The sequence below is a fragment of the Malaya genurostris genome, chromosome 1 (assembly GCF_030247185.1).
Source record: "Malaya genurostris strain Urasoe2022 chromosome 1, Malgen_1.1, whole genome shotgun sequence".
In the NCBI taxonomy this organism is placed as follows: Eukaryota; Metazoa; Arthropoda; class Insecta; order Diptera; family Culicidae; genus Malaya; species Malaya genurostris.
Window position 1 is genome coordinate 95,866,384 of NC_080570.1, and position 13,165 is coordinate 95,879,548.

Consider the following 13,165-nt stretch of genomic DNA (forward strand, 5'->3'; position numbering starts at 1 on the left):
AACGTGCCAAAATTCTTGCTAGATAAAGGGTATTTGCTTGAAGTGTTGAATAGTTTCTTCGTTTTGGAAAAATCATCTATCGGTCGAAAACTTGTGACCGTTTGTTCAAACTATTTAAAACTAAATTTTTAAATTCAAATAAGTTTCGTCTGCGAATCATCAGTGCATTAACAGTTTTTGTTGAACTAATAACGCCACCAAATGATTCAAAATGAAGGTGGAAAAATAGGTTTCTCATGAGCTGATTGATAGATAACTGGAAAAACGAAGAACAAAGCATTAAACAAAAGGTTTTCTGTACAGGATCGTGACCAGAGATGAGAAATGGATTTATTTTGAGAATCTCAAGCGCAGCAAATCAAGAATCGATCCTAACTAACCATCGAAATCAACTAAACCTAATCGCTTCGGAAAGAAAAATATGCTCTCACTGTGAAGAATCAAGAAGGTGTTTTGTACTACGAGCATCTCCAATCAAAGGAAACTTTATAGACGAATTACGACCGAGCAAACGATGAAATTGAATCAAGAATTGCTAGAGAATGATCATTCTGGACAAGACATGAGATAGTCATTTTGCAGCATGAAAACGCACTCAGCACTCCGCACACACCGCAAAAGCGCCCAGAGACTTCATTTCTTAAATCAGATAGGAATTTTTGCCCCACAAGCATGCTCCCCAGACTCAGCCCCTTTAGACTATTATTGAAGTCCCATAGAATTCAGATGCTCAGATGACAAGTTATTAACATTAATTATGTTCTTATATCGCCAATGCCTTTCAAAAAACAAGTAGTTGAAAATTGAAACTGTCATCGATAAACTAATTCTAAGACGAAACGAAATTTCAGTCTGTCACTCCCAAACACTCATACTCAAATTTCTTGGTCATACGCAAATTTGATATTAGTCCTTGTTTATTAGCTCAGAAAGGACGCAATTAAAATTAGCTAAGATCAAAATCTGTTTACTTGATGATCCTTCACGTTTATTCTTTTTCAGCAGCTGACGTTCATCGTCCCCCAAAATTTTCTACCCAGACGACCTGTTTACGCATTTACTCCCGACTGTTTTGATATCAATATAAAACGGCCATTTATTTTAATTAACCTTCAACTTTAGGCTTCATTTAGTTTGCTGTGTCATTATTTTCAGCGGGCATAAAGGCGATTGAATTAACTATTCAGTTTGCTCGCCTTCGTCGCTTATAAATACTTCCCTGATCCTGAGAAGTAAGGGCGCGTACGGTGTAATTTGTATGACGAGGGTGTTAGCAAGGAATCATTATCTCATTAGTATATACTTTTTACGTTGGAAACGTGCACAGAATCAGTTCCCTTATGAGAAAAAATAGTTATTACTGCGGTCATGCTTGGCATACCAAAACCGAACTGTTGCTGTAAATATTTTATGACATGATAATTACCATTTCGCTTTCATTTGTGAGAGCTGAATATCCATGTTTCCGAGAGTCCAAAATATATCTATATAAAGTTTTCACTGCTTACCAATTCATGTCTTATCGAAAAAATCAATATTCAAGCTCACAAAATCTCACTTTCACGAATTTACTGTTGTCACTGGGAAACCCATGTCTATTAATGAATTCGACATACGTTGTCAAGTCGACAAACGTTCAATCACAGTTCCAATTCCAATTTTTCGTAGAAAGTGAATGTGTGAGTTTGGAATCCAACAGAATAGCGCATCATACCATGTTAGAGAACAATTCCAGAAATAATTAATAGAAAACTTAGCAATATCCAGATCGACTTTGCCGATTTGGATGAAACTTTGTACACGTCTTCAGTATGGCAAACCATTAGTTTTACACAGATAGAGAGATTGATTCTATTCAATTTTGAATACAATTTCAGCATGCACCTTAATCAAATCTTTGTATCTCTGATACTATTATTTGTACAAAAATGGCGTTCAAGAAGAAGTTGTAGGAAATCTACCGTGCTCTCTAAGAAGATTATTAATTGAAAAAACGTGTGTGTGCCGAAGTCAGTTAAATTCACCTGAGAAGTTGTATAGTTTACATTTGATTCAAAATGTTCGCCAATCAGTGCAGACTGATTACAAAGCAAAATGTTTTATAGATTATTAAGACTTTGTTTGGAAGCACTTCTCGTATGAATCTGAGTTTGTAGAAAATGGTTAAGTCATCTTCGAGAAAATTGAGTGAAATTATTTTCCTGAAAATTTAGACTTAAAACTTCGTATAACTCAAGAATAAACATCCGATCGCAAAATCATTCAATAGCGTTCTGGGTGACGGGGAGACCTTTCATTTGCGACTAGTTTGATCAAAATCGGTCCAGCCATCTCTGAGATCTCGACCTCTTAGTTGACAACACACACACACACACACGCACACACAAACACACACACACAAAAACACACACACACACACACAGACACACACACACACACACACACACACACATCAACCTCAACCACTGTGATACGGCACAACATCTTCTGCGGCAATCTGTTGCGGAACATAGATGCGATGTTGCGATAATTTCGGAGCCTTTGGTATGGCTCGGCCCGGAGATGGAAACTGGACATCAGACGGAGCCAAAACAGTAGCGATATGGGCAGTGGGAAAATACTCCATTCAAGAAGTGGTGCACTGCGCAGATGAAGGGTTTGTTATAGCCAAAATCAACGGAGTCTTCATCTGTAGTTGTTATGCACCTCCACGATGGACGATCGAACAGTTCAACCGGATGTTGGACAAACTAACGGAAGAGCTAACCGACCGAAGACCAGTAGTAGTAGCTGGTGACTTCAATGCCTGGGCGGTCGAATGGGGCAGCCGCCTCACGAACCCAAGGGGAAGCAGTCTTCTGGAGGCCCTAGCTAAGCTGAACGTAGATCTTGCCAATGACGGTACCACCACCACCTACCGTAAGGATGGTCGAGAGTCCATCATAGATGTCACTTTCTGCAGCCCGGGAATGATAAGGAGCATGGACTGGAGAGTGTGCGAAGAATACACTCACAGCGATCACCAAGCGATCCGGTATTGTGTTGGACGCGACTCGCAGATGGAATCAAGCAGAACGCAGTTTGGTGAGCGAAAGTGGAAAACAGCGAACTTTAACAAGGACGTATTTGTGGAAGCACTGAGGCTCGAGCGCAACACAATAAACCTCAGCGCGGAAGAGCTGACTGCAACACTATCACGTGCGTGTGATGCAACCATGCCTAGAATGGGAAAACCCAGAAATGGGCGACGTCCGGCGTACTGGTGGAATTCGACGATCGCTGACCTGCGGGCACGTTGTCTACATGCCAGGAGAAGAATGCAGAGAGCTAGAAACAGCGACGAAAGGGAGGAAAGAAGGTTGTTCTATAGAATAGCAAGAGCCGCACTCAACAAGGCAATCAGGCTCAGCAAGAAAGAGTGTTTAGAAAAGCTGAACAACAACGCCAACGAGAATCCGTGGGGTAATGCCTATAAGATGGCAAATTGCCTATTCCGGAAAGGCAGGTCCACTGTAGAAGCCATACGAGTGGTCATGGAAACCATGGAAAAGGCCCAGAAGCAGCAGAAAAGGGGAAACCGCTACTGTGCGGTGGTCACATTGGACGTGAAAAACGCTTTCAACAGTGCCATCTGGGTAGAAATAGCCGACTCTCTGCACAGGTTGAGGATACCAGAGTACCTATGTCAGATTCTGAAAAGTTATTTTCAGAACCGGACGCTGATATACGAGACAGACGCCGGATACATAAATATGTCAGTCACGGCTGGCGTTCCACAGGGATCCATCCTGGGTCCCACGTTGTGGAACATTATGTACGATGAAGTGCTGAAGCTAAATCCAGGGAAGTTAGGATTGTCGGCTTTGCGGATGATGTGGCGCTCCTAGTAATCGGCGAGTCTCGAGAAGAGGTGGAGGTTCTCGCCATGGAGGCAGTAGACGTCGTTGAGAATTGGATGCTGGAGAAGAAGCTGGTGCTGGCACATGAAAAGACTGAAATGATCATCATCAGCAACCGAAAGGCGGTACAACATGCAAGCATCTCGGTCGGCGAGTGCATCATCAACTCGAAGCGTGAGGTCAAGCATCTGGGCGCTATACTGGACGATCGACTGAACTTTAACAGTCACGTTGACTACATATGCAAGAAGGCAATGAAGGTGATATTGGCGTTATCTCGGATTATGCCCAATAATTCCGCGATTGTCAGTAGCAAGAGGAGGTTACTGGCGAGCGTGTCATCATCGATCGTACGATACGTAGCTCCAGCGTGGTCGATGGCATTGACAACAGCAAGGAACCGAGCCCAGTTGAACCGCACTTTCAGACTGATGGCAATGCGCGTGACAAGTTCGTACCGAACAATATCGTCAGACGCTGTGCACGTGATAGCCGGAATGATCCCCATCTGTCTGCTACTGGAAGAGGATAGCTTATGCTACAGGGATCGAGGCACAGGACGAGCCCGGAGCAGAGAGAGCCAACACGCTCACTAAATGGAAACAGCAGTGGGACAACGCGGAGAAGGGAAGGTGGACGCATCGATTAATTCCTAACCTGTCGGTTTGGACAACTCGAGTGCACGGCGAGGTAAACTTTCAACTGACGCAATTCCTGTCTGGACATGGCTGTTTTAAGCAATATTTGCACAGATTTGGCCACGCAAGGTCGCCGTTGTGTGTTGAGTGCCAGGAAACAGAAGAAACGTCGGGGCACGTAATATTCAGTTGCCCACGGTTTATCCAACCGCGTAACGAAATGACTGCCATCGTTGGCGCCGATGTCAGCGTGGAGAACATCGTTCAAAGGATGTGCAGTGACGAAGGAAAATGGAACGCGGTGAACCGGACAGTTGTTCAGATTATGTCCACACTGCAGAGGAGTTGGCGAGAAGAGCAGCGTCAAATGACCTAGGTCCAAAGACGAAAAATGCCGGACTGTTTTCGGCACCCTAAGAAGACGGACGAAGCGTGTGGAATGCTGCTCGGTTTTCGGGATAGGTTTCGTCGCCGGGAAACTCTCCGTCGGGTAGGCTAGACCCACCACCGTGGGCTAGTTGAGTAGGCGCGTCGTAAACCGGTTTAGGAACGTCGGTTTCGAGAGAACTTCCAGCGTCGGGGAACTCTCTGTCGCGGTAGGCTAGATCCTTCGGCGGGGATTAGTCGAGTAGCCACCACAACACCGACTTGTGTCGTCGGGGCGCCAGCCAACCAGAAGCTATGCTCCAGCTGGAATCGCCGAACCGACCTCGGCACTCTCTCGTGTGTCCCGTGTGGTGCAACAGGGGACTCGGTGTCGGGAGAGCCTCCGTCGGTGTAGTCTAGATCTTTCATCGGGGATTAGACGAGTAGATCGTGGCGTAGCACCGTTAAAATAGTCGGGGCACCAGTGAACCGGAAGCCATCCTCCAACCGGCATCATTGGATCGACTCTGGCATCCTTACGGTCGGGCCGTGGACGGGTATCGAAAACGTCGGTTTCGGGAGAACTTCCATCGTCGGGGAACTCTCTGTCGGTGTAGGCTAGATCCATCACCGGGGACTAGTCGAGTAGACGCCACAACACCGATTCGAGTCGTCGGGGCATCAGCGAACCGTACGCCATGCTCCAACTGAAATCGCAGAGCAGACCTCGGCACTCCTTCGGGTGTCCCGCGTGGCGTAAAAGGGGAAACTCTCAGTCGGTGTAGGCTAGATCCATCGTCGGGGATCAGTCGAGTAGTGTGGCGCGACGTAGCGGCATTGGGTTGTCGAGGCGCCAAAGGTGGATCGAGATGGATAAAGAGAGAAACTCAGGAGCTCATTTTCTCCCAAACGAAGAAGTGCATGAGCACAGCCGCGATGGATAAAGAGAGCAGGAGCTCATTTTCTCCCAAACGAAGAAGTGTATGAGCACAGCCTCCCCCGAAGTATTGAGCTAGGCTTAGTTCCGGGGGATCGAGGCAAGATGTCCAAGGTGTTTTAGTGGGTAAGGTTCAGCCAGTCCCACTCGCTGGTTCACAATAGCTGTAGCTTGACAACTACCAAGCGCGTGAGCTGGGAAAGTACATAAGGTATTTCACCTTGTAAAAAAACACTCGGACATTTGCTCAGTTCGTCAAAAAACTTATATTTGAATTTTGAATAAGAACAAAAAAAATTAAGCATACACTAGCATAACACTTCCGATTTATAACAAAAAAATAGAGCCAAGTTTATAGTAATTCACGGCAAGAATGGCAAAAATTCGATCATGAGGCTCATTTTCTTCTATTCATCAGCTCACCTCATAATTTAAGATGCAATCCGTAGAATAATGCTACACTACACAGTTGCCAACACAACCAAAGTTTTCGGTTTTGTTTTTGCGGTGCTCAATGAAAACAAAAACCGAATCGTAGCGTGATGTATATGGTACACGATTGAATTTCATGTCCCGAACCAAACACAACTGGCTATTGAACCGAACACGATGTGCAGCATACGAGAGCATGTGTCGAGAGTTTGATTGAAAAATGACTCCGATTCGAACATCGACCGCTCATGGCTACTCTAGTGGATGGAAATACAAGTGAGACAGTGTGCCATAAGAATCTGATGCAATGTGTTGATGTAAAAAAAATCAAATCAAAACTGACAAATCGTCTCTCAATGGGTTCAAATATTTGACGTGCGCTCAGCGCTCATCTGCTGGTTGCTTGACACTACGATGTTGTTCTATCTATCCAAATGGTTGCCCGGTTACTCAACTCGCTCAGTGATGCTACTGAAACCGATTAGCAGCCCGAGTAGAGTGTGAGATCGAAAAGAAAACTCAATTTGATGTTGTGCTGTTTGTATATATCGATTACTTAATTTGCTATCGTTTTGGTCGTTTTAACGGTTAAAAGATCAAAATAGAAAACAAAAAAATACTGTGTGACATCAAACTGAAAACTAGTTCTGCTCTCAGTGAAAGCACATTGAAAACATAATATGATGTAGATTTTCTTGAAATGACACGTCACGAGCATAAGCTAAAAATAGAACAGCCATAAAAGGTCCGGGATAGCATACATTTAGGCGATATTACTCGCAAGCAAGAGCAGGATTGTATGCAATCTCCATATGTCGCAAGCAAGAAAAAAAGATTTTGTGCAATCTCTACACTACCGCCGCGGAAAGAATCCGGTTTCGAACTTAGGTGCTATGGAATACGAACTTTTTGCGATTGCTATGGACTGTAAATGCTAGCTCTATGGAGATGGAAAATGTTCGGTTATATGACAAGCAGTGTTGTTTCACAAAGTTGTATGCAGGTAGTTTCCGTCAATTGCGTCGCTTCCATCCAGCACCAACGTGAATAGCACTGTGGCTATTTGAGCACAGTATGAAAATGTTCTCTTTGTCCTTCTCATATCTAAAGCTGTAGCATTCAAGCATTATAACATTAAATTGAGTTATCTACTTGATCGCACACAACTTGCACATGTAATCACTTTGAAATAAGAATTTAGAGGCTCTGAAGACCGAACGTTTTACAGTAAAGTCTTCTACAACACAGGGAACGTGACTTAGGAATCCGGCAATAAGGTATCCCAGATCATTTGTTTTTTCGACCAATTGGGACAATGAACGATTATCTCGCTTCTGACCACAGATAGAACCAGAATCTTTTCAGTGAATTTTTAGTTCTTGTGTAGACTTATAATTTACAATCATTTGATCCAGAATTAGTCCTGTGACTCAAAATTATGAAGATTTAGTTAGACGGTTTCTTTAGAAAAGTGCTTTAAAGTTACAAGATCTATTAGACGATTGATAAAATACTTCTCATAGTATCTAGCGTTAGTGATTATATGAAGTTCTAAGCATTTACACCCAAACTTCCATTTACGTAACTTATATATGTATATATGTAATTACATACGTACACATGTGTGCAAATATTTGTATTTATTAATACATATAAATATTGGTGAAGTAAAAGCGATCATTTATATGTATAAATATTTACACATATATGCAGACAAGTGAGTGTGTAAGCATACATACATATATAAGGTTCGTAAAAGGAGGTTTGGGTGTATAACTAGGCATGAGAATTGTTTTGAAGAGTGTCTTCGACACAGTTTGTGGACTACTTAGGTTCTAGGTTCTGAAATCTGAGACATTCAATGTTCGATGTTCGAACTTCGTAAACAATTAATTTTTCCATACTGTTGGATATAAAGTTTTCAGAACTGGTTTGGTGAGTAGATAATTTTCGCCATCCAGGTCCCCGATTTCTGGATGCACTGAAAATAATGGTCTAAAAACTTTGGAATGAACTTCGCGACATCGTATGATTGCAAATATCGAAACATTTTTTTTTAAACTGAACGCAAAAATTGTTAAAGGATCAGATACTTAACGTATCTAGAAGGAAATCGATGACGTCAAATATATTTCTCATATCAAATTCTGAAATAAGCTCCTTCTACGGCAGACGATCAGCGAGATGGGAATGCCAAAGGAACTATTCAGATTGTCCTTCTTCAGACAAATGTGGTACCGATGATCGCCAATTTATCTAATTCCTCCCAGACGTGTGGTTTGACACTAATATTCTCGTGATTAAAAAGAAGGAACATTATTTTCGTAAAAGTTGAAAAAATGATGAAAAAAATCGTTTCTTCGCGGTTATGGTTGCGGTCAACTGCAGGATCTCGGCAGAATGTCAAAGCATTTTTGTACAAGGCAACATAGGATTGAAGGAATAATTCTTCCATTGAAACTTAACTTTGTATTTTTGTGCTGCCATTTGAAATTTGCTCAATTTCTATGGATTCACTAAGTTGTTGATTTTAATATTTTCATTTTTTGAGTTTCACAAAACTTTTACCTTTAAACAGCAAAACGATAACATAATGTGATATTAATTGAAAATTTGATGAGTCAATATCATATTAGGATTTCAATCTGATGTTGCTATCATAATCTGATTTCAATTTGTTCTTATTTTGATGTTAGACTTTACTCGGGAGGTGAGCTGAATTACAAAAATGACGGTATTAATTTCAAACACACTTCACCCTGTTTTTCCATAACCGGAAGTCGCATCCGAACAAAAGTCAATAGCAGTCTATAAGCCCGAAGTGACAGCCATTTGATCTTCGAACTTGATTCACAGCCCGAAGGTATTTTTCAAATGAGCCTAATCTCGTTTTCGCTTGAGAAAACTGAAACTGACCAAAGGTAGTTTCATAAAACAAACACTTTTCATGAAACTGTGTTGGTTTCGCAACTAGCAACGGGGATTTGAGCGATCCTGGTATAAAAACCAAGTTCGAAACTGACTCGATTTTCAGTTCAACAACGTTGAAACTAGGTTCGAAACTAGCTTCAAACAACCGGTTTGACAGCAGTTAGGGTGAAAACTGGCTTAGGTTTGGCATCAAGCGAAAACGACATAAGCCCGCTGAAATGGGTTCTATGATAAGTGCACACTCACAAACATTTTACAATCTGGGCGAGCTAAGTCAAATGGTATATAACACAAGGGTCTCCAGGCTGCGATCAAAAATCGTTTCTTTTAGCCATTCTACAATTCTCCCGACACTTAGGATCCTTCCAGGTAGGGGCTCGAATATATGACAAGTGGCTTGTAAGACCTGCGCCCTATGCATTGAAATGCCAAGCCGGGTGGAGGCACTACCTGTGGTCTGAATCTTCACCGTTGTAGGGCAGAAAAGGGTGTCTTGATTACATCCAAATTGGAGCGAGTATAGTCGGTGCTACACTACATCAGTGTAGAGCTAAAATCTAAGCCCAAATTTGTCTCTCGAACATCCGTACCGTGTTATACTGGATTTCATTTAAGACTACTACAAATACAATGTAACACAGTAACAGCGAATCGAACAGTGCACAGTGTCTAGATATTGATCACAACGAATTTCTGAATGAAACTATCGTAAACGCTAGACTTTTTATATCAATCATTAAATACATTATTAGGCAGCAGTTCATTAGGTAGGAATTTTCACAACAAAGCTCTACCCTTCATGAAGTTATTCCAGCGGTAGAGTGAGAATGTTAGATAACAAATGTGGTGCCATTATCGTTACATCCAGAAGATTAATTCCAACACGTCCAAATCGAGACTCAAAACAAGTTGAACTACCCACACAACTGCTATTCTCAAACATTCTACGCTCCGGTACACCGGATTCCATCCCTGATAATCGCATCAATTTAACCTTTTGCCAACGTTCTATTTTGCTGTCACTCACGCTTTCCTTTCCGTTTTACCTCGCCGGCACATACAGGCGTCGCTGTTTCGCATTTTCCAGCGAGTGTTCCACGCTCCGAAGGATACTCATCAGGTCGAACTGCGGCGACTAGGCGTTTATATCGTTCGACAGTTTACCACCCTCGCTCCCAATAATCCGAAAATCTACGCTGAGCTACTGTTCTACAAATCGATTAAGGAAGCGAACGGTATCGAAATGGGATACGAGGATATCTACGGCAACAGCGTGTAAGTTGCATTTCTCTTAGGAGTTCAGCCAACAGCACACAAACAGTAAATGATGATTTTTATACTTTCTTTCCGCCTGGCGAAATTTCTGTTTTCGTTTCCGCTCTGTAGGGGCACCGGTGGTAGCGTCAAGGGCGCCTGGAACGAAGCACAGGAAGAAGAACTCAGACGACTGTACACGGAGAACCAAGAGAATCCGGCTACCGACCAAGGTAAGAAAATGTTTGATGACAATAGAGGAAACTATTTAAAAGATAAGAATTTTACAAAATTAATTTGATCGTTTCAAAAATCTGCAAAATAATTTTTGCCTAAACACGTAAGAGCTGCAATGATGATTCAATTATAAATTCGATTGAGTCACTTGTTTTATTCAAACAATTTACTTGTCAACATAGCATATGAGTTATGTTAAATAACAATATAGTAATAAAAAAGTCGGCTGAATGATGCTCTGCGTCAAATAGTATATAGAAATAATGGGTACTGAACGCCAGGTAAAATGAACGATTGATTCAGTCTGCTGGAATTTGCAACCGGTTTTATTTTGATTATATCAATATAAAAATTATCCGAATTTAGTTTTAAAATTCTGAAAACGAGTTTAATTTTTATTATAGGGTAACGATTCCCCTATTTATCTCAGCTCCATTAGTCATCTCATACGAAAACCGTTAGTTAGAGTGAGACCTGCTGTCTCTGTTTGGAAGATTGACTTTGAGGGTAACATGAAATAGGTGCATTCGTGTCGAGTTTTCATGTATTACACAATTGCCGAGCTATTTCTTTCTGCGCCATTGCTGCTTATAGCCGAAGCAGAAGTATTGTGTCCGATTTTATCACAACTCGTTGATTGATCGTCGAAAAAAATCCGACTCGATCTTAAAAAAATCTCAAAGTTTCAACACTTTGTTGGTTTACCTGAGCAGCCATTTTTTTCCCCGGTTCTTCATCTCTATCGCATCTCGAGTCACCTTTCCACTCTTTTTCAACTTCTGCTTGACAAATGTTCATTATATATCAATTAGGCGGAATTGAGGACAATTGGAGAGATCAATGCCCTTTTGGAAGGAATTCACCCCGTTGTTTGGATACCACTATAACACTTCTCAGTAGTTTTATTTTATTCGTTTTGCGCTTCGCCGACTACCTTGGAGAGACCCCCTAAATTTTTCAAGTTACCAAGATCGTTTCAAGTTCATAGATCTCGATCTACTGTTTGCTCTAGCTGTTATGTTTGCTAGATTTTGATATTCGTCGTCGTTGTATACGAGCTCATCCTTTCCTACGCATTCCTTCCGCTAGAACCAACTATAGCCACAACGAGTCATTTGTCAGTATGTGCCGACTGTTTTATCGAGTCAGTTCGACTTTCATCTAACCCATGATACTATCAGGAAATTGTTTTCTCAAACACTATCTCTTTAGAAAATTTATCGTTAGTTTTAAGAATTTAGTTGTGTACTTATAATAGATAATAACAAGAAATGTATCATTTGGAAATTCTGTAGTCTGTTGGTACAAAATATGAGGAGATTTTATGTTTACTGGAGACAGTGATAGATTGATAATAACTTATCTCCAGTCGGTTCTTCCCTTCTCCAGAAATAAAGAATAAAGCAGTAGTCACAGCTTACCAAATCAGGCCAAGAACTATACGGGTTCATGGTGAGACTTAAAGCACGGAAGAATATGCTTTTTCTGATATCTCAGGTTGTATATCTAAGAGTCAATAGCATTGTTTGCCATGAAAACCGGTTTACCAGGTCGTCAAACGTTCAAAAATATGGTATAATCATGAATAATACATGGTACTTCTACAAGCGAGAAATATCTTGAGCATTTAGTTGTTTTAGTTAACCATGTAATTGGCATGTAATGTGTTGAAAAATTATATATTAGTACGCTATAAAAGGGCAACAGATAAAAATGATAACGGAATGTTCATTTTTAGTCGAATTATTGTATTAGTTATGTTTTTGCAAAGTTGATTTATTCAACATCCTTTCCTAAGATGAATTTCCGAACCTTAGAATGACGCTACCCATCAAATCCTGTATAATACTTGTGCCTTATGTCTCCCATACTTTTATCCATTCTTTCATTCGCTATATCCTTGTCGTTTTTGAAGCTGAACGTTTTTAAACAGCATCGTTAGTTTTCACGTTATGGGATGTTTCAAGATTCGGTCAAAACTGAGTGTCACCTTCGTTAGACCAGAGCAAGAGCAGCAGTAGCTTCTGGAGGCATTATTCTTTGTATATTTGATCGTTGATGGTGTCGATCGTTATATACGGTTTGCTGAATCTACCGCATCCATAGATCGTTTGCCACACATGGCTAATTTGTCGTGAAAAGTGAACAAAAAATGTCATATTCAACTCAGTTCGTCGAGATCCTGTCTGTGTGTGTATGTGTCAAAAATATGTACTTGATTTCATATTATTCGGATCGGAGCTCTGGTTCCGGCAATAAAGAGTGAAAAGTGTTAAAAATTGCAAACCGTCATTCAGAGCGACGATGCCAAAAACAAAAAAAATTCTTCTAAATTCTAATCTCATAAAATGAACAGAATTAACTTTATTTTTGACAGCTGCCGGTGATTTGTTTACAGTTTAAATGTCAGATGTTCATCGTTCAAATTCAAAAATTGCTAGTCGCCTCACACTAAACAGATTTATACAAAT

The 13,165-nt window shown here is 41.1% G+C and overlaps 1 protein-coding gene across 1 annotated transcript in view; it reads left to right on the forward strand.

The window, feature by feature from the left end:
- Window positions 1-13,165, forward strand: part of LOC131425145 (protein timeless homolog) — a 165,296-nt gene that overhangs the window by 133,251 nt on the left and 18,880 nt on the right. The window contains exons 12-13 of the mRNA XM_058586769.1: window positions 10,267-10,478; window positions 10,590-10,690. Coding sequence (XP_058442752.1) covers window positions 10,267-10,478; window positions 10,590-10,690 — 313 coding nt within the window. The remainder of the gene's footprint in view (window positions 1-10,266; window positions 10,479-10,589; window positions 10,691-13,165) is intronic.